The sequence below is a fragment of the Cnephaeus nilssonii genome (assembly GCF_951640355.1).
Source record: "Cnephaeus nilssonii genome assembly, chromosome: 2".
In the NCBI taxonomy this organism is placed as follows: domain Eukaryota; kingdom Metazoa; phylum Chordata; class Mammalia; order Chiroptera; family Vespertilionidae; genus Cnephaeus; species Cnephaeus nilssonii.
Genome location: NC_137073.1, coordinates 102181370 through 102204199, shown reverse-complemented (window position 1 = coordinate 102204199; position 22830 = coordinate 102181370). Strand labels below are relative to the sequence as shown.

Below are 22830 nucleotides of genomic sequence, written 5' to 3'. Positions count from 1 at the left end.
TGGTAAAAGCCAAGCCCTTTTTGTGGTCTATGAGGCTTTGAATGATCTGGCCTCTGCCTAACTTTCTCAAGTGCCTCCCACTCTTCCCTTGTGTGCTGAGCCCTAGCTATGCTGGCCAAACCTGCCAAGTTTGTTTTGCTTCAGGGATGTTGTAGTTGCTGATCCTCCTCCCTAGATATTGCTTGCACACTCTGGACTGCCTTCATCTTGCTGCTGGTTAGGTTTGGGCACAAATGTCTCCTCCTTGACCTTGTCAGTTAAAGTAGTTCTCTATCTCATTACCCTGTTTATTTTCTCCCTCATGCTCAACAACCATGTGCCATTACCTCATTGGTGAGCTTGCTCTATTGTTTACCTTGTGGACTACCTGCCTTCCTTTATGGGAGCACAAGCTCTATGAGCTGACACCTTTGCAGGTATCCCCAGCATCTGGGACAGTGCCTGGCCTTGGTGATACTCACAGAATGAGTGCTTTATTTGCTGAATGAATGAATGAATGCATAAACCAAAGAAAACCTGCTTTCTGAGGCATAATTTGCTGATAGGAGTTATCACTTCAAGAATAAGGTGAAAAAATGTTTTCTATTAGAATTAAATGTAATTTTATTTGGTAGACAATGCCCTATGAGAGCCTTAGCCTCCCTCCCTGTCGTGTTTGTGGCTTCTGAGCTAAAGCTGTCTCTACTGGAAGTCCTTTCCTCCCGCTCTTTGGCCACTTCACCTGTTTAGAGGAGAGTGTATAGCTGAGATTGAATTTGTGGCCTTTGCAGACACATGAAGCAGATGTCTTCGTGAATGCTTCGCCCTTGTATATGGAGCTCAGAGTGGACTCATAGGAAAATGCCTTTCCTTTTCTTTAAAAGCCTCAATTTCCAACTGAGTCAACATAATAAAGATTAGGATGGCTGCAAAAGGCATACGAGAGACACTGACAAAAACAGAATAGACCATTTGATGTAAAGGCATTTGGAAGCTTAGGAGGGAGGGCAAAATCCCCTGGTGAATATTCAGGTCAGGCTGTGTAGCTGCCAGGACCGCACAGCCCTCCTGTGATGCGTGCTTCTGAACACGTAATGTTCCCAGGGATCATGACCACCAGGAAAAGCTATCAGTCCTGCAAGCCTGAATGAACAGCTGACTTTGGCTTTCTGAAGGCTCCTCAGTGGCAAAGAAACACTAAAGACAGACACATTTTAAGAGACTCCATCTAGGTGGAAAATGAATCCAGAAAAGGTGGGTGGAAGGAAGCCTGGAATAAAATCCTAAGTGGATCTGTATTTCTAGGACCTAATATATAAGATTATAACCCAGGCAAGAAACTGCTTCTACTTTTTAATTTTTCCCAGGTTGCATTTTGAGGGTGAAATTTCTCATGGTTTACCACAGCAGAGGGATTATTTCATTTGGGGGAAATGGTAGGACATCCTCTGATGCCTTAGAAACAAAGAAGGGGCAGTTTCAATGCACTGAACTGTACATGTCCCCTGGATTTATAGGTGAATGAGAAAAAGTACTGCTCTTGATGCAGAGGTCGTTAGACATCTCATCTGTGAGTAAATGTTGGACTGATGGGCACTTGCTGAAGTGTTGCCGAGTGGAGGTTGGCAATTCATTCTTTCCGTTCCTATATGATTTACTGGCTCTCACCTGGCTTGGCTAGGGACTTACTCATACCACTATAGAAAGTGGCAATGCCACCACCAATCTCAGCACACCATTATCTCCATCATCCTCATTACCAATGCCCCATCCATCACCATTTCCGCCATCACTACCACCATCATCACCATCACCATCACCACCACCATCACTGCACACCACCATCATCATCACTATCACCACCACTACTATCACTCCACACACCCATCACCATCACTATCATCACCACCACCATTACCATTGCCACCATCATAACCATCACCACCACCATCACCACCATTATCACTGCACATCACCACCACCATCACTGCCATGATCACTGCACATCACCACCACCATCACCACCATCATCACCGCTATCACCACCACCATCATAACCACCACTGCCATCATCACTGCACACCACCATAACCACCACCACCATCACTGCACACTACCATCACCACCATTGCCACCAACATCATCACCACTACCATCAACAACTGTCTTTTACATAGTACTTGTTGGCTTAAAGGGAACCTTCCAGTATAAACACATTATTCAATAAAGATCTCAATGTTCTTCTAGGCTTGCTACATGACTGACAGTGCAGTATTGACTTGTGTTTTTAATAAATTAGAACAACGCTATTTAAGCCTCTATATGAGTTTGAAAATTTACACATATCTCAATACCGGAGTTGTCAAGATCCCTGCCATTTTCTAGTAAGTCTAAAGATCAGAAACACATTAGATTTTATTTTATTTCATTATGTGTTCATGGCATGATCATGTGCCATTGGAATTATTTCAACACAAACATCCACATTTAAAAGCCTTTGAATGATTACACTGGGCAAGAAAGTTAAAGAGAAAAGTTACACTTAAATAACAATGCAGTCAATTTCACAATTTTTCTTGTAATTATAATCTCAATTTATCATCCGAGACTGCCAGTGAGGTGGTTAATCACAAAATGAATGGGTCAGGTGGATTTGGTGTCACTATTACTCTGGACTAATCAGGACAAATTAGATTCTTTGCTGAATGTGTTGACTCTAGGGACTCGGCATCTAAATTCATAACTTTCTTTGTTTATGCTCATCTATAACCAGGGTGACATTGATGGGGGAAAAGCCAGTGAACGAGAATAATAAGGTATGTCCTATGTAATGAGCTCAGTCCTCTCATTCAGGAGATGTTTCAAGGGTGAGGGGTGACATTCCTTCTAGGGTCTGTGTGTGGAGGCAGAGTACTGACCTAGGAGTGCAGATCATGGGCAACTGTTTACTATGCTTTTTTCTATGCAGTCGTACAGAATTACCACGGAAACACTGCCTCTGGGGTAAATACATTTACCATCATAAAAATTTTCTTAGATATGCTGGTCTGGAAGAAATCTTCATAAATCATCCAGTTTGTCTGTTCTGCTTCCCTGCAGGCCAGATCTAAATAATATTAGAGAAATGCACCCCATGCTTTTAAGATTTTTCTGATAAGAGGGTCTCAGTGTGTGTTTAGGACTGTGTTCTTTGCACCCCCGTTTAATGACTGGCCCAGTCTGGCCCTGTTCCTCATGGCTGATTTTCAGGAGGGACCCATCTCTATATCCATGTGGCAAAAAAGGGTGGGACTCCTTAGTTATTCTGATGACTCTGGCAGCTCTGTTTCTAAGATATAACTCTCTCTACATCAATGCCCCCAAGTCCTCGGAGGAGGGGCAAATGGGGGTAGAGGGTAGGTGTGCGGAGAGCCTGGAGAGGATGATGAATGTGAAAGGCACACCCTGCCCCAAAGAGAGTTGTACAGAATAATGGGAGAGTTAAGTCAAGTCTGATTATTAAATAGGTTGTGCAGGGTACCCTGGAGGGGTGGTTAAGGGCACCAAGTTTGGCCCCCACAGAGTCCTAGCTGATGAGAAAGGAAAGACAATGGGTATGATTGGGGTAGTGAAAGATGAGGCGCATAAAAGATTAATTCGTCCTTAGGGAAATTGTGGCCATTGTTCTAATTAATCTCCTTGGGAGTTTGGTTTCAAGGTAAGAGGAGAAAATGTCTCAACAGAAGTTCTGTGGGTTTTCCTTAAATCCTCTTCCTTTGCTACCATCCCAGTCCCTTCCTCTCCTCCTCCCTCTTCTTTCCCCTCTCTCTCATCTCCTCTTCTTTTCTTATCCTCTTTTTCCTCCCTCCATTCCTAATGGCAAAACTTGATATGCTAACTAAGGAGAAACCTATGATGACTTCTCTTTCTAATGCAAGAGAAGTGAGCTGGGCAAGTGAGAGGGAAAGGGCAGGAAAGAAGGACTGAGGATAATGTGTGTAGAGGTCATTTTCTCTTAGCTCTTTTCAGGAGTACGATGCTAAGGTTTTACACTTCTGGCTTAATCTCCTCATCCCCAGTTCCTGGGGGTCTTCACTGTCAAACTCTCCAGTGACCTGCTAGCTGCTGAGTCCTGCTGAGCTGCCAAGCATGGCTTGAAGCCTGACGCCCCAGTCCTCTGCTCCATCCCAGATCGAGTCACCAGCTCCACGGGGGAAATGCACGAAGCTGAGCTCACCTGTCATGGTGTCTTTCCTGGAAGTGTGTTCTCCTTTAGTCCCGTGGTAAGTGGCATTGCTGCCAGTGGACTCATAGTCTGTTTTCCTTTCTTTGAGGCTGATCATTTCCCGAGGTGAAGCTGGGGCACTTGCTACATAAAGAAATCAAAAGGATGACTTTCTGAGTCTCATTCCATAGCATGGACAGCGTTTCACACAAACAGTGAAGGTCAAAACACACCTGGCTCAACATACATCAATATATGTGCGTGGATGTGTCGATTTTCTTGTTCTTTGGCTCTTGTCTTTACCCATTCCCTTACCCCAGTGGTTGGCAAACTCATTAGTCAACAGAACCAAATATCAACAGTACAACGATTGAAATTTCTTTTGAGAGCCAATTTTTTTAAACTTAAACTATATAGGTAGGTACATTGTTATTAACTTAATTAGGGTATTCCTAAGTTGGCCTTTGCTAAAAACTCAAGGGGCCAAAGAGCCGCATGTGGCTCGCGAGCCGTGGTTTGCCGACCACTGCCTTACCCTGTATCACTTGGTTCTTTATAGTTGAGGGGACACATGGCTTGAAGGCAAGTAATTAAGAACTATCTACTGGGGCCATCTTTCTTAGAGAGACATCCTGGTGGGGACATGACCTGCCCAAGAATGAGATGGATCTTAGTTTCTTTATTTCTCTTTCCTTTGCGGTCCCTCCCTCCTTTCCTTCCTTACTTCTACTTTCCTCCCTTTTTAAAATTAGACGTGTTTCAGAGGAGCTATTACTGGTATTAAGGAATCTCTGATGAAAATAAGCACAGTTTTACTTAACTACCAAGTCACCCAGCAACTCCCTAAAGGAAGGCAAAGGAAGCAGCTCTCCACACAGGATGATCTGTGGGGCAAACTTAGCCCGACCCGCAAAGAGCAGCCTGCTGGGGTGGGCTGGGGGCAGGGTGCGAGGACAGCTCCCTCTTCCTGATGTGGTGTCCTGCTCCAGCTCTTTGGATGAATGCCCCCAACAATCCTGCACCCACACCTTACACCTTGGACTCTCGCTGCCTATTGGACCCTGGGGAGCGAGCCCCATCTTCCTCTGTGTTTCCATTTCTACAACGATGGGTTGTAACTAGAAGAGTCCCCATGATTCTTGAGCAAACTGGTCCAAGAACACAGAAAAGGCCGAACTTGGAGATCAAGAAGCAAACAAAAAGAGGTTTAGTTTTCTTGAAAGAGGGGATGACCTGGGAGGAACTAAACGGCCCTGTCCATGCAGAGACGCGATGGAGGACGTAGAGTAATACCTGTGCGTGCTGGCAATGAGGCAGCTGGTGTGCAGCCCACCTGTGGTTGTTGTCCTCATATTGGTCTCCATGCTCCATAAGACGCTACTCATATCCGGAGCTGAGTCAATTGCTTCTACTCAGTGTGAGCTCAGCAACGTACTGTTCTGCCTCAAAGCCTCGGCCAGCCTCCTGTGCTCAGGGCAGTGCTTCAGAAACTTGTCTAACCTTGAGACTCACCTGAGCACTTAGGGATTCCAGGACCCAGCCCTGGACCTTCTGTGTCTGAATTTTCAGGGGATGGTTCGAGGAATCCATATTTAACAAGCAGACTCGCTGATTATTAAGGCGGGTAAGCTTGATCCCTGAACATACCCCTCTTTTCACTGTCTGAATCTTTGCTTCATTTCATCAAATTTAGTGTCTTCTACGTGAAAACCCCTGTGCCAGACGCTGGGAGACAGAAAGATGAATGCATCACACCTTCTGAACCAGAGGAGCTCAGTCAGGTGGGGAAATGGATGTGCAAATAAACCAGAATGAGAGGCCGGTGCTCTGTGGGCATCACAGCCAAAAGCTAGGAAGGTAAACAAAGGAGCCTTCCCATTGCTTCCTGTCCCCCACTTCCCAAACCTACCAAATAAAATCGAGGCTCACTGCTCAGCTCCTGGAACTCCCAAAGGTTGCCAGTCCTGGCTGCCCATTAGAATGAATTACTTGGAATACTTTAAAAAATACAGTTGCTTGAGTCCCTCACAAAACCAGTTGGACCAGAACCTATGGGTGTAAATCCAATGGGAAGACAGGGAAACAAACCACTTTCTCCCCCCCCCCCCCCCCCCCCCCCCCGCTGTAACTGAGCCGGACTCTGTCCAGTTGCTGAGCATCCTGAGCATCGTCCTGCTCACCTCTTCCACCCGCTCCCCTTTCCTCTGCTCTGCAGCCTTCCCTCCAGGGAGAGACCCTTTCCTGCCCTTGCTCCTTTGCTTCTAGGCCTTTCTACATCAAAGGGAGTCTTTTGTTAGTCCCTGCCAAGCAATCACAAAGAGACAATATCTTGGAGGCTCTTGACCAAAGCTTCTAAAATTAGAATCTAATATTGCACAGATGGTGGGGCTTATTAAACCACGTCAAGTGTGTAATTATCTCCTGAGACCTCACACACAGTGGTCTCCGTAAACTTAGGTGATATCTGGAAAGATCATATCATGCAAATGAGTGTTTATGAGGTGTCTCTGATGTGCCTCGCTTGGGAAACACCTTAGCTGAATGGCTGGGATGTTGACATCCTGATAGGGTGTTGCTGCTCCTTCTGGCACTTTCCAAGGTATTATGTCATTTCATGATCCTGACGCTGATTGGTTCTGAGTAATTAGGGCTTTTACAAAGACTCTCCTCGTGCTTGCCAGGCTCACTGCTCTTTATCTTTTTAAGAATGATGGAAAGAATGCAGAAGAGGCCCTTTCCGAGCTTCTGAGACAGGCGGGAGTTTCTCCCGTCACACGCGTAGGGTCCTGACTCGTCTAGTGTGGGACTAAACATTACAAGCAGTAAGACCACACTAAGAAATACAAGCGTTCACGGGGCTGGGAGAGGGTCATTTGTTTCAGGCACGCATTCCCCATTCATGTCTGATTTTCCTCGTCATCCTGACACTTCTGTGTGGTGCAGTTTCATGACAGACGTTCTCAAGGACAGAGCGGCCTCTGCGGGTGTGTGCTCTCTGTCATGCCCGCGGAGCTGCAGTTTCAGAAAATATGATTTCCTCAGCAGTGAGAGGGCAGCGAGGAGCAGGGGAAACTTTCTTAAATAGAAGCCTATGCAGGTGTGTGTGTGTGTGTGTGTGTGTGTGTGTGCGTGAGCATGTGTGAGCATGTATATGTACATATAATTATTTATCCATTCTTCTCACAACAAAAGCCAAAATGCAGAAGTCAAAACAAAAGTTTTAAAAACTTGTACTTTGAGTAAAACCACAATAAAATCTATGCCATGTATATATTAAACATTGTGCTCATATTTTCTTTCTCTCACCTTTGGCATTATATGACATGATTGAAAAAGGGTGTAAAAGTAAAGTAATGAGAAGGTGACAAAATTAGTAAAACATAAATGACTTAAAAGTTATGGTTGGTAGTAAAAAGAATTTATCAATGATTCACTCATTGGTTGAAAGGCAATAATAAAAAGCTAATCAGATATGGAACAGTAACGAAATCTTTAATGATGTAGTTCAGAAATATGTCATTCTGAATGAAGAAAAAGCATGTCCTCTCTCCCATATTCTGTTATCCCAATTACAATTAATAAAATGCAACTCAAACTATTTTAGGTTGGAAAAACATCCATGGAAAACACTGATTTGCAAACACCTGGCAGTTTTCTTTATCTTTGTTCCTCACTGAATGTAGGCCTATGACATGCATTTCATGACGCGCCACCTGTCAGAGATTTTTGGAAATCTGTTAGAGATTAGTTCTGAGTCTGAGTAACACAGTCGCCACTGCAATAAAACAAAAGCAGTCATTTGATATTTCCAGCAAACGTCCGGATGGGGATGGCTCTCTGCCCTGTGGGGGTGAGCTTAGGGGCTGGGAAGGAGGGGACTCAGGCCTGGCTGGTTCTGGGCGTCTCTTACCTGAGCGGTTGTTGGGAGACACGCGCACAGGGGAGATGGAGGGCGTGCGGGAGGAGGAGTAGGGCCTTTGCCGATCCCTCTCGATGGTTGAAGATGAGGCTACAAAGTGATACTGTGACCATCCATCCTGCGAAGACAGCACGCTCTGATTAAGTGGGGAAGGCAGAGTGATTCTTCCCTTCCTGTCATTCCCAAGTTCCACGCGTCTGAATTGGCAAACCATTTCGGTGATCATCAAGGTTAAAACAGACAAATGTGAATTGAGACCCACCTCCTGTTCCCTCCAGACAGGCCGACAGGGGAGGGCCTGCTTTCAGTGCTTGCTTTCCTCCCCAAATGCGGGATAAATGGTCTCTCGGCAAACCTGCTTTGGCCAGCTTTCATTTAAATGAAATATCCTGCTCAGAATGTGGAATGGCCCTGGAACTGTCTGTTATTTGCCTACCTGGTTCCAGCTCTCTCTGGCCCTCTTTTCAACCACCTTCTAAAAGTGTTTACTCTTGCTCACAGGGCCGGGTGCCAAGCAGCATCCTCCCTTCTGGCTTACCTCCCTTACATTGCTTTGAACTTCCTTCTCTGCCACAAATGCCCGATCCCCACCTGCTCAAGGCCTTCAGTGTATATTCACACTGAGTGTCTCGCCTTCCACTGAGTATTCAGGCCCAGATTCATATGCTCTCTGCTTTGCCACAGAAATTGTGTTTTTCCATTTAGAGCATATGCAGAATGCATCCTACCACATTAATCCTCCACGAAGCTTTCAGATATCTACTTAATACATGAAAAGCATATATACAATTTTTCATTATAAAAACCATATAAATACATTATGGAGGATTTTATGAATTTAGAAAGCAAGAAAATAAAAGTAGCCAACAATTCCTCCCACCTTCCCTGAGATGTCCTGAAAGGATGTTATGGTAGTTCCTCCAGCCTCTCTCTTTTTATTTATTATTATTATTATTTTTTAAAAATATATTTTATTGAGTTTTTACAGAGAGGAAGAGAGAGTGATAGAGAGTTAGAAACATTGATGAGAGAGAAACATCAATCAGCTGCCTCTTGCACACCCCCTACTGGGGATGTGCCCGCAACCAAGGTACATGCCCTTGATTGGAATGGAACCTGCGACCCTTGAGTCCGCAGGCCGATGCTCTATCCACTGAGCCAAACCGGTTTCAGCAAGCCTCTCTCTTTTTAAAGTCAAGTTTACTTCTGTCAGAGTAATCTGTCACACAGCACTGGCGGTATAACAAAGAAAAGCACACACCCACCCAACCCCCAATTCCTGCTTCACAGAGGTAACCATTATTTTCAGTTCTTTCAGCTTTTTTTTTCCCCCCTGAAAATATTTAGACGTTTAAGGGACTCAATGGGATATATTTTGGGATTATAAGTAGTGGCTCAGGAAATTGCTTTAGTCAAAAGTTTGGCTTCTTTGGTCATGGATAAGTAATAATATTGCATATGTCATTAAAAGTGAGCAAGCAATGTACTTTATGATACCAAAATCGGCTAATATTTGATATGTTCTAAGACGAAAGGGGACAACTGGATATAAGTATGGCACAACCCTAGGCTTGGTTTTATTGGCAATATCAGTGGATTCCTCAGCACTGCTGTCCTATGTGGGTTTTCGGAGATATGTTTTGCTCAGTGGTTCAGATTTCATAATGCTTAGATTACTATGGGACCACGTAAGTACCTACATCTCTGGAAATGTCAAGACCGTGGATGTAATAATAAAACTATATGAAGGAAGGGACTCTTATGAGGATACAACCCCAAAGCTTTCAAATACTTCAAAAGACCCAATTCCGAGAATGCTAATGCATGACAGAAATGTGATCTTGCTGGTAGCTTGTCCGTGGGTGAGGGGATTGGCAGAGACCAGAGGATGATGAGTGTGTCAGAGGCACCAAGACTGCCTTCCCTGTGTCAGACCCCTCTGCACCTGGCCAGCGATGGTGTGCGAGTGGCACAGAAGCTCTGGATGGCGTTGGGAGAGGAAGAGCTTAGAGAACAGGGCAGGGTGGTTAACCCAACCGAGGCTCTTGATTAGTTTCTGAGTCACAGCTTGGGAGCTCCTGGAGGTGCAAGAAGAGGAGCTCTGGTTACTTCTCCATCTTCCTCTCATTCACAGATGCAGTGAAAGGTGCGATGCAATGGCCGAAACAAAGAACTCTAACATCACTATAGCCAACAATGCCTAGAAGAGACCTCACAGTTTTCATTGTGATGGTGGTATACACTTCCAAATGTCATGGAAAACATTGTAACACCGGATGCTGAAGACCTGGGTACAGATCAATCAACACCCGCTTTAGTTATACCGAATAACCAGTTACCTTGAGGATAAGTGTCCTGCCCTTCCACATTTATTTTTTTTTTTTACTGCATGAAATATTTCATCATTCAGTTGAAAAAAAAAGTCTTGCTTTCTAAAAAAGTAAGAGTTATTGCTAAGCTAACACTCCTTTTAACTAAATAGCCATATAATATCTGTTACCTAGACAGCTTGCAATCAATTTATTACTCATTTACTTCCCACTGTCATTCAGAAAGCTTAAAAGTGGTCTACGTAAACACATACATTGGGCATGTAGCTTTAAAACCATTATTTGTCTCTTTGATTACTACTTTTTAGTTTTAACTCACTGTAGACCTCAGAGGTTTTTTCCTGAATTCTATTTTATTGGGTGCTTAACCATAGTTCCCTTTTGCATCAACCCTTTGGCTTGTAGGGGTTAAATAAAATAGCCCATGGAATAAAAATAGATGAAGAATAGCCACAATGACTAGGAAAGGGCCGTTAATCCTTACTATTGATGATAAAAAACTCTTTTAATGTCTATTGGTCACCTCCAGCAGAACGACCCAGAAGTTGTGCCCTTCAGCTCAAGACCCAGACAAACTGTCAAAATGTGATATGATATCGGTGCCTCAAGTTGGTTTTTATTTTTAATGCATTAAACTTAAAACTGGAGGTTGTTAAATTGCTCCAAGTATATAGAGATAGAAATCCAAAAGAGAAGAAGAGTTCAAAGTCACTGAACTTTAAATTGCCACAAGGAATAATCTGATTTTCTTTATCTTTCCCTTTTCCTGTCCTTCCACCAGTTTCAGCTTCTCTGCTAAAGTTCCTGATATGTTTCTTTATGACACTGTATTAGTCCCCAAAGCTACTATCATCCATATTGTGCTTTCAATGGCCCAGAATGCAAGAGAATGAAGGTGATGTTCTTCACAGCCTCACAACCATCGGTCTTCATGGTATGTCTACGTGGTGTTCACTCTATTTAGTTCCTATAGTCTTCCCCTTAAGCATTTTGAGATCCCTGAATTTATAACAATCTCCATTTTTATATTTTTTACCATCCTGTAATAAGGTCTAAGTAAGTGGCTTTCAGACTGGTCTATGTGAGGTTAGGATAACCTGTACTGGCCCCATAGCTTTTTATTATGGAAACTGTGTAGGATCTTCAATGAAGATCAGCACACACATTAGTTAGGTTTGTGTGAAAAGATGAGCTAGCGCTGTTTGTCAAGTCAAGGCTCAAAACTGTTCACCTTGGGTCTCTCTGTCGGTAGAGGTAAAATTAGAAAGCTGTCAGGAGTCAGCGCTTCTCTCCAGTTTACACTAGTATCATAATTACTGGTAAGCTCTGTGTCAGTTGCTTTTCCATAAATAAAGGTCAAAATGACTCAATCAGCTCGGGGAGTTTTAAAAATAGTAATACCTGAACCACAGGCCCTGAGATCCTATTTACATTGTTCTGAGCTGGGCCTGGTCACCAGGATTTTTCAAAGCCCCCAAGTGATGTTAATGAATACATGGTGAGAACCACTGGCTTGGAGTTTCTATGCAGAGGTGGCAGTGACTAATAGGGATACCGAATGCACTCGTAAAGTGCTAAATCCTAGGAGGTCACCCACTTCATTTGGGGATGTCAGATAACGTATTCTACAGGTTGACTTTCAGCGGCATAAAAATAGGTCCCAATCTCAGGGCAGAGAGGTGCCACTCACACACTGAGCCCCAATCACACCTGATGACCTGGTATCCACTGACTGTGTGATTCAATTTCACATGTCTACACCTCAGATCGGTCAGCCCTAAAGGACATTTCAACATTTGAAAAGCCAGGTATTTTACACATACACTCAACAGCGGTCAATAAGTTCAAAGCTCACCTTGGATCCTAACCTCAAGGTCTCCACATTCCACCCCATTTTACATGCTTCCCTTTTTATACCTGTCCTGTCTAACTTCTGCTGCCAAGTTCTGTGCTAGGGAAACAAGAGGCAGGCAATACATGTTTAGTAAACCACTATCGCTAAATGAAGTATGCCCCTGAGCTTCGGAGGAGCTATATGAGCGAGGCTACTTAGCATCATTTTCTTCCCCTGCTGTGAACAAAGTGCTGTGACATCACAGTACAGAAAGCCTTGCTGAATTCTGGAGCCCTGGTCCCTAGCAGAGGTGTCTAAAATATGCCAGTAGCATCCAGTGATTTCAGATGACTGCGTTAATTATTATAAAATGAAATGCGGACCAATGCCATGGGCTGTACTGCTAGCCTCTAAGTTCTTATACTTTATTGTTCTATAACAAATGAAGGTCATCAGAGCTTTATGATTTTAAAAAAAACACACACGTTAGCCTAGAGCAACCTTATCAGTATTATCTTCTGCTGTTGGTATGTGTCTGCTGAAGGCAGTGTAAGTTTAGGTAAAATGGTACAAAAGAAAAAAAAAGGCCATTGGCTGCCTGCTCCATTTAAAATAATTTCTCAGCTGCCCATGTTTCCATGGGAGGTATATAAAACTGCCTCCCCTTTAACCCATCTTGTAAATAATTCTGAAGCATCATTATGCCTGGGCACATCTGGTCCTGGATTGCTGCTGAGTCCTTCCATAGCTTGCAGAGCATGGCTTTGCCCGCCACCTCAGCCCCATCTCTACTGCTCCCTGCATCCTGCAGTTCAGATGCTCATGCACCTGTCCATGGAGGCTACACTAAGTTCTCCCCAAACACAAACCTTAGGAGAGCCAGGAGAAAGGAGAAGGGTGAATGCATTGATTTCTCATTAGATATGCTCTTATGTTTTTTTAGGGCTGGGCACCTCTGGAATGTGCCCACAAGACAGAAGGGGCTGGTTTCTGAAAGGGTCACCTGTGGGAAGGTTACTGGGCAGGGAACAGTGGTGTTGGGAGTAGGGCAGTGCATGCCAGCAAGTGAGCAGAGCATCTGGTGTGATGGAAAGAAACTGAGCCCTGTGGGGGTATTCATAGACTTCCTCCTCCCCTGACTGCCCAGAGCATCCTATCATCACCTGTTGAGCACTGGGGCACACCCCTACCCCCACCAATGCAGAATCAGGGCAGGATGAGGAACGGTGCCAGCTGGGGGAGGAAGGAGAGGATTAGGGAGAGAGAAGGTAACCAGGAAGAGAAATCTCAAGGGCTGATTGGAGGATCTGGTGATTAGGGAGAAAGCAGAGGGTTAAATACCAAATCCTCATTACTGTGCTTCAGGAGATGAGAGATGAGAGGAACAGGAAGTGGAATTTCACATCATTTCTGTTGTGACCCCTGACCTCTGGAAGAAGGCCCATTTTAGAGAACCGCCAGCAATTGGGTGGAGGGGGACAGCATGAGGGAATACGGTGAATCAGATGGCGATGCTCCCTTTTACAGGTGTTTCCAAAGCATGTTTTCTAAGACGAACTTAGAATTTAGATTTAACAAATGGTTTCTAATGACAAGTGGCAATTCTGACTCAGACAAAAGCTTTAATAAATAATTAACCCTGAAAATGGAGACTCGTTTATTTCCATGGGCATATCAGTTAGAACTCAAAATATATTCTAACACACAGTTAGTTAGTATATAATCAATGGCGGGGTTTCCTCCCTTTTAAAAACAGCTCTGAACCTGGTAAGATTTATTTGGTCTCTAAACAAAGATTTCTCAGTAGGCACACAGGGACTATTTGGTTCTGAAGTAACAAATACAAGTTTTTTGCTTTAGCTATCCTTGGAAGCTCACAGCCCATAAAGCTTGTCAATTCTAATTTGCTGTGAGTGACTTGAGATATAAGGCAAGTGTGGTGAAAGTCCTTTGGGCTTTTAGCAACCCAAGTTCATCTACTCACTCAACTTAGAACACTTATAGCTTGTTATTTGCATTCACTACCAGGACTTCCTCACCAAGAACCTACTTTTCAATTGAAAGTCAAGACATGAATTGTTGCCATCCACTAAAAATGGTGCCCAGTTAAGACATTACTTATGAAAAATTTGATAGCTCAAAATTGTGCCAGTTTTCCAGCCATTTTTAAGTGGAAGAAACATATTAATGTAATCACATGAAACGGAGAAAGAGAAGATTGCAAAGTAGTGGTAGTTTTACATACATCCTCCTTATTTCAATGAAAGGTATTTTGTTGTGGATGTAAAAGTAGCTCAGTAATAAATAAGACAAGGTCAGTGACCAAAAGAATGCACACAGGATGATTTGATCATAAATTCCTATCTGGGCATTTCATGGTAGGTAGTGATGTCCAGGCCTATAACTTTCCTAGTAAAAGGTCTATCTTTGCCTTAAGCAAGCCTAGATACATTGTTCTTGTATATCTAGGTTAGTGGTCGGCAAACTCATTAGTCAACAGAGCCAAATATCAACAGTACAACGATTGAAATTTCTTTTGAGAGCCAGATTTTTTAAACTTAAACTTCTTCTAACGCCACTTCTTCAAAATAGACTCGCCCAGGCCGTGGTATTTTGTGGAAGAGCCACACTCAAGGGGCCAAAGAGCCGCATGTGGCTTGCGAGCTGCAGTTTGCCGACCACGGATCTAGGTGAACATACCTTTGAAATGCCAGAATATTTCTCTTTTTCAGACCCCCTCAAAGGCATAACCACCCTCAAGGGAGCACATGGGCTTGTTGCCCTTATTCCATTCCTATTTATTGTAAATGCTAAATGTGAACTGTCTTGTAATCCAATCACAGATATTTCCCCACTTGCTTTCTCTGTCTTTTTAATTGACCACCAATGGATTTCATGTCATCTTTCCTACATTCCTCTGATTCTAACGGTATAAAAGAACTGCGAGATTGCCATTCTCGGGAGCATTTTCTCAGTCCTTTGAGATCCTGCTTCTGGGCATGTCCTGAGTTTGGCTCAAATAAGCTCTTAAACAATTTCCTATCGGTTTGGATGTTCTTATATCAATAATATAGAGACAATAGACATAGAATATTCATAGTCTGTGTGGTTGAAGACCAAGCCAGATTTTACATGTCAATGAACCCTCAGCTCCTCTTTGCTGTAATCAAACAAGCTTCCATCTATTTTTAAGGCAAACTGTTTGTTAGAGAGTCATTACAACTAATTCCATCAACAATTCCAAAAGCTATTAGCGTTAAATATTTAAACTACATTGAAAGGGCCAAAAGGGAGTATTGGCAGTTTGATGCAGAAATAAATGCCACCTGACATACTAGTTGCTTTCATTAGTTTCAGCTTTGGTGCTCCCAATAAAATGTAATTAAATTGGTTTGGATACTTAGTTATAGTATATCCTATATAATAAAAGCCTAATATGAAAATTGTCCCCTCGGGTGGTCTTTCGACTGCTTGCTATGACGTACACTGACCACTGGGGGCGGCATGGAACATGGTGGGCATGGGTGACATGGTGCTGGCAGCAGGTGGCAGTGGAGGTACTGCCGGCCCTGATGGGGCCCCGACGAGAATGGGACTACAGTGGGATGGTGAAGCAGATGAGCAGGTGACGCCACGTCAAGGCAGGTGTGAGTGGGGCTCGATTGCCCTGCCCATCGCCCCACAGATGGTGACCAGCGGCAGTGGTGGAGGGCAGGGCTTCCACCTGGCTCCCAGGCGCTGAGGGAGCTGGGCGGGGGCCCAGCCCTGATTAATCACCCCAAAGGCGGGATGGTGGAGCAACTGAGGGGGCGGCGCCAGGCCTAGGCGGGGTGCCAGGAGGGGTTGTGGGGCTGCAAGGCTGGGGGCATGAGCTAGGGCTGTGATGCTGGGGGCATGAGCTGGGGCCCGATCTCAGCAGGCTATCCCGAGGAACCCCACCTGTGCACGATTTCGTGCACTGGGCCTCTAGTTTAAGGATAAGAATCTTCAGCAGTACCATATTTTAAACGCAAATACTGAGTAAATCCACTTTAGAAATTTAATTTACTGCATTGGCCTAACTCTAAACAACCAATATCAACAAGAAGATTTGACAAATTGGAAATAAATTTTATATAATTTGGTTGAAGAAAGTGTATCATTTTTGACTGCGAGTAGTTAATTGTTACCAATGCAATGCAGAAAACCCACTCCAAAAATTGAAATAAGACTAGATTAGTCCTCCTGTTTTCCAGGCCTCACTTATGAGATCTGCAAACAAATGTCTGACATAATGGTCTTTGTGTTCCAAGTGGGGCTGCAAAGTGAAATTCAGGGTGAAACTAAGCGAAGTCCAGTCTTCAGGTTTGTTGATACAAATGCCTAAAAGTTATTTCAACATTTGAAAAGCCAGGTATTTTACATATACACCCAACAGTGGTCAATAAGTTCCAAGCTCACCCTGGATCCTAACCTCAAGGTCTCCACATTCCACCCCACTTTTACATGCTTCAGATCATGGAAATGGAAACAGAATCAATGAAGCTTAAATGCTGGGGTGGCTACACTGATGCAGTTATTTAATAAGCATTAATAAGTAGCTCATACTGTACTAGACACAGGGGCAAGAACAGGGAAAGAAGTAGGCACGGCTCCTGAGCAGGAGATGGACATTTAAAAATGATCCTTTCACATCACATCTGGTAGTAAGAGCCATGAAGGAAAAGTACAGGCTACTCTGAGATGGTTACTAGCCTTGGAGAGTTGGTGGGAGTCAGGCAGGTTTCCTTGAGGAAGTGACAGTTATACTGAGCTGGGAGCAGCCAGGCCTGGTGGGAGGAGAGGGAAGGCAAGGAAGGGCAAAGAGAGTCTAGGAGGCCAGTGCTGCCGAGACAAAGTGATAGACGAGGAGGCCACAGGGAGGTGAGCTTGGAGAGATGGGTAGGACTTTATCATAAGAGAACTGGAAGCTGCTGAAGAGGTTTAATCAGGGGACTGACAAGGTTAGATTTTGATTTATAAAAGTGTATTCTGAATGCTAGATTGAAGGTGATAAGTCCCAACTGATGTGTATTTTATTTCATATTTTTGATGCTACATATTTTACTAGTGAGCAGAACATGGCTGGCTCTCCATGGAGTGCGTGGGCACTGTGAGGTCCCCAGGCTTCACACGGGGACTGCTGACAGCCTGGCGTGGGCACCATGCTATGACAGGGCAAGGAGCAACAGCAGGCAACACTGAGCTGTGTCCACATCCTAGGCCGCCCTCACCTCTTCCCTGAGGTGCTGTAATGTTCTTGATGTTGCTGGAGCTACAAAAAGAGAGTCTGGAAATTTATAGTCCGTCCTCTTTTCTGACTGAGCTGGCCTTTCTGCATTGGACTAAGGGGTCAGGGACACGGGACACTTTTCAAAATCGAAGCCAACTGGTAATTACTGCAGAAGCATTTTCAATTCATGGAATTACTGTGGGCTCTCAAGAAAGTGATTCTTGTAAAAAATGGGCAGAGATTTCAGAAGGAGACCTGGTGTTAGTGCGCACACAACATGAATGTCGTGGGCACAAGCATCTCGGTAGCCTTTTGTTCATTTTTCCACTTTGTAATGGAAACTGCATTTCAGTTCGGCCCATTTCTCAGCCTCCCTTGCAGGGATATTTGGCCACGTCACTAAGATCTGGAAGTATTTCCAAAGGCGTGCTCCTAAAATGAAAAAAGCATGTCCTCCCCTGCCCCTGCCCCTTCCAAATGCCTGGAATGTGGACAGACTGAAGGTCAGCGAGGAGATGCAGACGAGGGTGGCACTCCGGAGCACTGAGTGAGAAGGAGCAAGATCCTGGTTGGAGGTGTGATATCAGACTGGGACCACTGCCTGAAGATGCCCTTGTCCTAATCCCCATGCATATGTTACTTCATGGCAAAAGGACTCTGCAGGTGTGATTAAGCTAGAGATGTTGGGATGGGGAGATAATTGAGAAGTTCTGAGTGGGCCCAATGTAATCACAAGGGTTCTTAGAAGAGAGATGCAGGAGCGTCTCAAGAAGGTGATGTGGAAGCAGAGAAAGATTTTCACAGATGCTGGGCTGTTGGCTCAGACTATGGAGGGAGAGTGGCAGTTTCTAGAAGCTGCAAAAGGCAAGGGAATGGATTCTCCGGGAGCTTCAGAGGGAGCCGTCCACACCAGCACGCTTTAGGGAAGAGTGTTGAAACCCATGGACCTTTGATCTGTAGAACTGTAAGATCATGAATTTGTGTGTCTTTAAGCCACTAAGTTTATCGTAATGTGTTCATGCAGCAACAAGGAACTAATACACAGAGCAATGAATTTCTAACTTTTTAAAAGCCATGCTTGCTAGATACAACTGATTAGAACTGTGGGCAACTTGCTTTAATGAAATACCTGTGGTAAGGCACTGCAACAGGTTGTTCATGTGATTTTCCTCTGTTGTCTCCATTTTGGCTAAGGAATAAGGCAGGGACTAATAGGTGCCCCGTTGGTTGCTCCACATTCTCTAAGGAAAGTACCAGATCATCCCTCCATAGTCGTGAAGGTGGAGGACAAAAGAGAATTCTCGAGTATTAGCACGTGACCCAGCTCCAGCGTCTATAGATTAGGCTGAGACTTGTCCAGAGGGTGGAAGGGCTGGTGGTGAGAGCGTCCTTGGAGGTGGGGGCTAGGCATTCCCTCCTTCGGCTCCAGGGCCCAGGTCGTGAAGCACTTACTCAGCTTGACCATGGGTTCTCTAGAGTTTGGGGCTTGCAGGGACTGTATCTTGAGTGACATTAGCAGGGTGATTCATAGACTCGGTGCCAGGGATATACTGACCCTAGAGCTCAGGAAGCTTAAGTTTTAGGTCCCCTCTGAGGCCTGTACCAAGTTTTATATTCCTAAAGTGTACTCTCCTTAAACAGGACTTTCAAAATGATCTAAGCTGCAGGGGCACACACTCTCATCCACTTTGGTCCATGTGCCATGGAGCAGCAGAGCCTGAGGTGATGGAGAGTTCAGAGCAGTTACTGGAGGAGGCCAGGTCCTGCCAGCGGTCCTCAATTAGGGGCTGTACCAATGAGCAAACACACCACTGTCCCACGAGAGAAGGAGCTAGAACGTGGGCATCACCCACAGACACATGGACCTATGCCAGGCTGCACAGCACTGGCCAGGCTCTCCTCTCCTCCCCCTTCCCTGCTAGAGCCTGGTGGGTGAGGGCCACTGAGACACGGGAAGGAACAACTTGTGAGAGGGGGAAGAGACAGAGATGGAAAGAGAAGAAACTGACCAGGCTCTTCCTGCCAAGCGAATTAGACTCTCATAGACATAACATCATCCGTCTACTGAGAAAGGAGGGCTAAGTTGAAGTAACAAAAATGGTGATGAACTGGCATTAAACTGAGGGAGCTTTCTAGTTTCTGATCCACCCCCTTTCCCTTCCTCTCATCTCTAGGGTATTTTTGAAGGTTTTTATTTAAAATGTTCTGTGTAAAGCCTTGTGAAGGAGTGAGGCACAGAGGAAACGTTTAATCTGGGCTCTGCTAGGCAGGACTCCGGTGACTTGGGGATCCATCCCACCGACAGCTATAACTTAGTCACTTCTTGTTTAGCAGCTGCCATGTGCATCGATTTCCACTTCTGCACAATTGATTTTTGCTTCTGTTCCCATTTGTGCCTGTTTTGGACAGATATCATATGATGAGTGTCTGAGAATTGTCTCAGAGAGGTCAGGGGACCTCATGAAGGAAGCCCTTATTTGTCAATACAAACATCCAGGAGCAAACGCCTAGAATTGTGGAGGAGACAGTATCCTAGCTGAGTTAACCTCCGCCTTTTCCTTTTCTCCCCCAACCTGACATCAAGTGGTTTAGAAGAGAAAGAACCTGAGAAGCTGAAATTGTAAGTCTTGAGGACACTAGACTTGTTTTAGAATCTGGCTAAACGTCCTTCTGTCCTTCCAGTCATTTCTTTGTGAAGAATTTTCTGGCATAGTAATAAGGTTAATACATTCCTGAGAAGTAATTTCCTCGATACAATGACAGTAATACATTCAGTAGTTTCACTTATTTCTGTAGAGGATTTACTGCTTTTCTATCATCATCTTAGATACTGCAAAGTAAAAAAAAATCTATTAATTTTCAAAATGGTAACATGTTAATACAAGTATTAAAGTATTTCTCGCCCTTCTTACTGTAAGACTTAAAGATAAACATTTAAAATGTTGACTGTGATGTTCTTTCTTTTCTTGACAGTATTTCAAACTATCTTTCCAGCTCTCACTGGAGTCCTGTGTTGATTACTGAACGTCCAGCAGATGAGGGTGACGAAGGGCTGGCAAGCATGAGCCCAGGACTTCAGTTTGCAGGACTACGGGCTCATCACCGGTCAGCGGCCAGTATCCTGGAAGCAGTGAAGGACAGGCGAGGGCTGTGTTCACTCTCTCATCCACGATGGCTTGGACATCCGAAGAAGTCTGCAGGCATCCCTCTCCTATCCATAATTACTTATTGATTTCTTGTTTTGTGAGTGCAGTGGTGGCCAGAGCCAATGCAATGAATACAACAGCAGAAGAGAGCCTTGTGTGAGGCAAGCGAGAAGGGCACGCCTCCTCCCCTATCCTAGCTCATTATTCACTGGTGGAATGTTACGGGCAACCTGAGAGTCTATTTCCCGACAACAAAAGGAAGGACATTTAAAGATTAGTTTTATGTTTTGTTTCTCTCATCCACCTGGCAAGAGTGAATGCAGTATCTCTACCCAGAGGAACACGACCTAATTCCGTTTCAAGCGCAGGTGGTCTGGCATTCTGTAAGACACCAGCTCATTGTTGCAAGATACTGATATTTCACCGAGCGGGTGGGAGGGTGGGTGCACTACCGGAATACAACTGAAAAAACGCCGGCCATGAATATTGGTGCGGGAGAATGAGTCTGGTTCCTAACCTGGCTGCCTATCAACAAGAGTTTGGCTCTGACATTTGTTCCGTCTTTGATTTGATCCCTGCATTTATGAACTAAGGATTTTAATTACTCATGGAGATGCTGAGTAGATGGTGTTCTCTCTGAAGCCCTTTGAAATACTTAGAGCAGAATAATGAGCCTCAGTACCATAAGCTAAACACTGGAAAATCATATCCTCCTACTTGACAATAGGGACTGCTCTGTCCATTTCCATGGTAACTTCACAGGGTCTGCTTTAAGGGCCTGGGTGTTTACTTGGCAAGCAGCCCACGGAGAAGCAAGGGGATGGGAGGACAGGGTTGGATTACCATCAGTTCTCAGGGCCTTCTTTCAGTGCCCAATGCTCAGAGACATTTTCATCATGGTGTCCTAGGCTTCCTGCTCCTCTTCTACTCCATGTGGGGGATGTGCTTGTGCCTAAGAGGACAGAGCAGGTTCAGGGGATGGGGAGCTCCGTGATTTCCTGTAGATCAATTACCCTGAGAATTGCTATAGATTAACTGCCATGATCCCAGGGCATCACACGGAATGGGCTGGGATGGCTCCAGGTTGTTTTAGGAAACCTCAAAGGTAGCCTGGAGTTTTCCGGGGGCTTTGCAGGGCAGGTGGAAGTTGGGGAATCATGAGGAGCTGGTGTGTTTACTCCAGGGATCTAGAAATGAGTCCCACACAAGACTGATGTCATGGGAACTGAAAGGGAGTCTCCTGCTGGCACCGTGGCCTGGGGGCCCAGCACAACCAGGCAGGAATACTCACCGGCACGATGAACAGTCAGGCATGCTGGTGGTAATCCTTTAATAAGAAGTTATTGTGCCCCAGCTTGAGAGGAAACAGGAAGATCTTGTTTGCATTATTAATGACTAAACATTAACACAGTACTGTGTAACTAACTATAACTGAAGAAAGATTTTGATCCAAAGCCTAAAAACTATGTGTTCAATCTTGGTTGCTTCGGAGTGCAATTGATAAACAAGCTAACGTTTTAAGTGACTGCTGTGCAAACAGCACTTGGAAGCAAACTAGGCCACATACATTTTAAAACCAAGGCCTGCTACTGAGTTTGTGTTCAGGAAGCTCCACTGAATTGGTCTGGGACTTAATGCATCATGAAGACCAATAAAACAGTGGTCTGTACTGGCTGGGAATTGGATGAACTTCAATTTTCTTTGTCATTAAGCTGAGGGTTACATCAGAAGCTTCACAGACACTGGTGGCCAAAAGAGGAATTTAGGGCTTTGGCAAGCAGAAATCAAGCAGTTTAAGGAAACTGAGAACTGCGATTTTTAAAAAGTCAAACCATCTACTTTATTTTTACCAAAGATAGAGAGATGATTTATTTCACTTATTTCTTTATTTCATTCTTATTTTCTAGCTCAGAGTAATGCAGCCTCTTTCAAGCAGCTTTTGTATATTTTATGACACACATTTATGGTGTCCCTTAATTCCGAGTTCTGTTCATTAGGGGTTGATATTAATTGGACTCCAGTTGGAGGCAAGTTTCCCTGCAATTTCTCTGACAAAATGACTTTTAATGTAAGTTCCTAATGGAAATCCTCCCACAATTAATATTTGAACCAAGAAAGAAAGTGGTTTTCTATAAAAGTACAAATAAATCTTATCTAGATATTAAAT

General features: G+C 44.4%; 1 protein-coding gene across 2 annotated transcripts in view; it reads right to left on the bottom strand.

Annotated features, from left to right (window-relative positions):
* The window catches only part of CTNND2 (catenin delta 2), a gene marked incomplete at its 3' end in the record, with an annotated part of 782663 nt that overhangs the window by 7271 nt on the left and 752562 nt on the right, over positions 1–22830 (bottom strand). For both annotated transcript variants that reach the window (XM_079800721.1, XM_079800722.1), the window contains 2 exons: positions 8094–8220; positions 4196–4327 (listed from right to left, as the gene is read on the bottom strand). In XM_079800721.1, coding sequence (XP_079656847.1) covers positions 4196–4327; positions 8094–8220 — 259 coding nt within the window. The remainder of the gene's footprint in view (positions 1–4195; positions 4328–8093; positions 8221–22830) is intronic.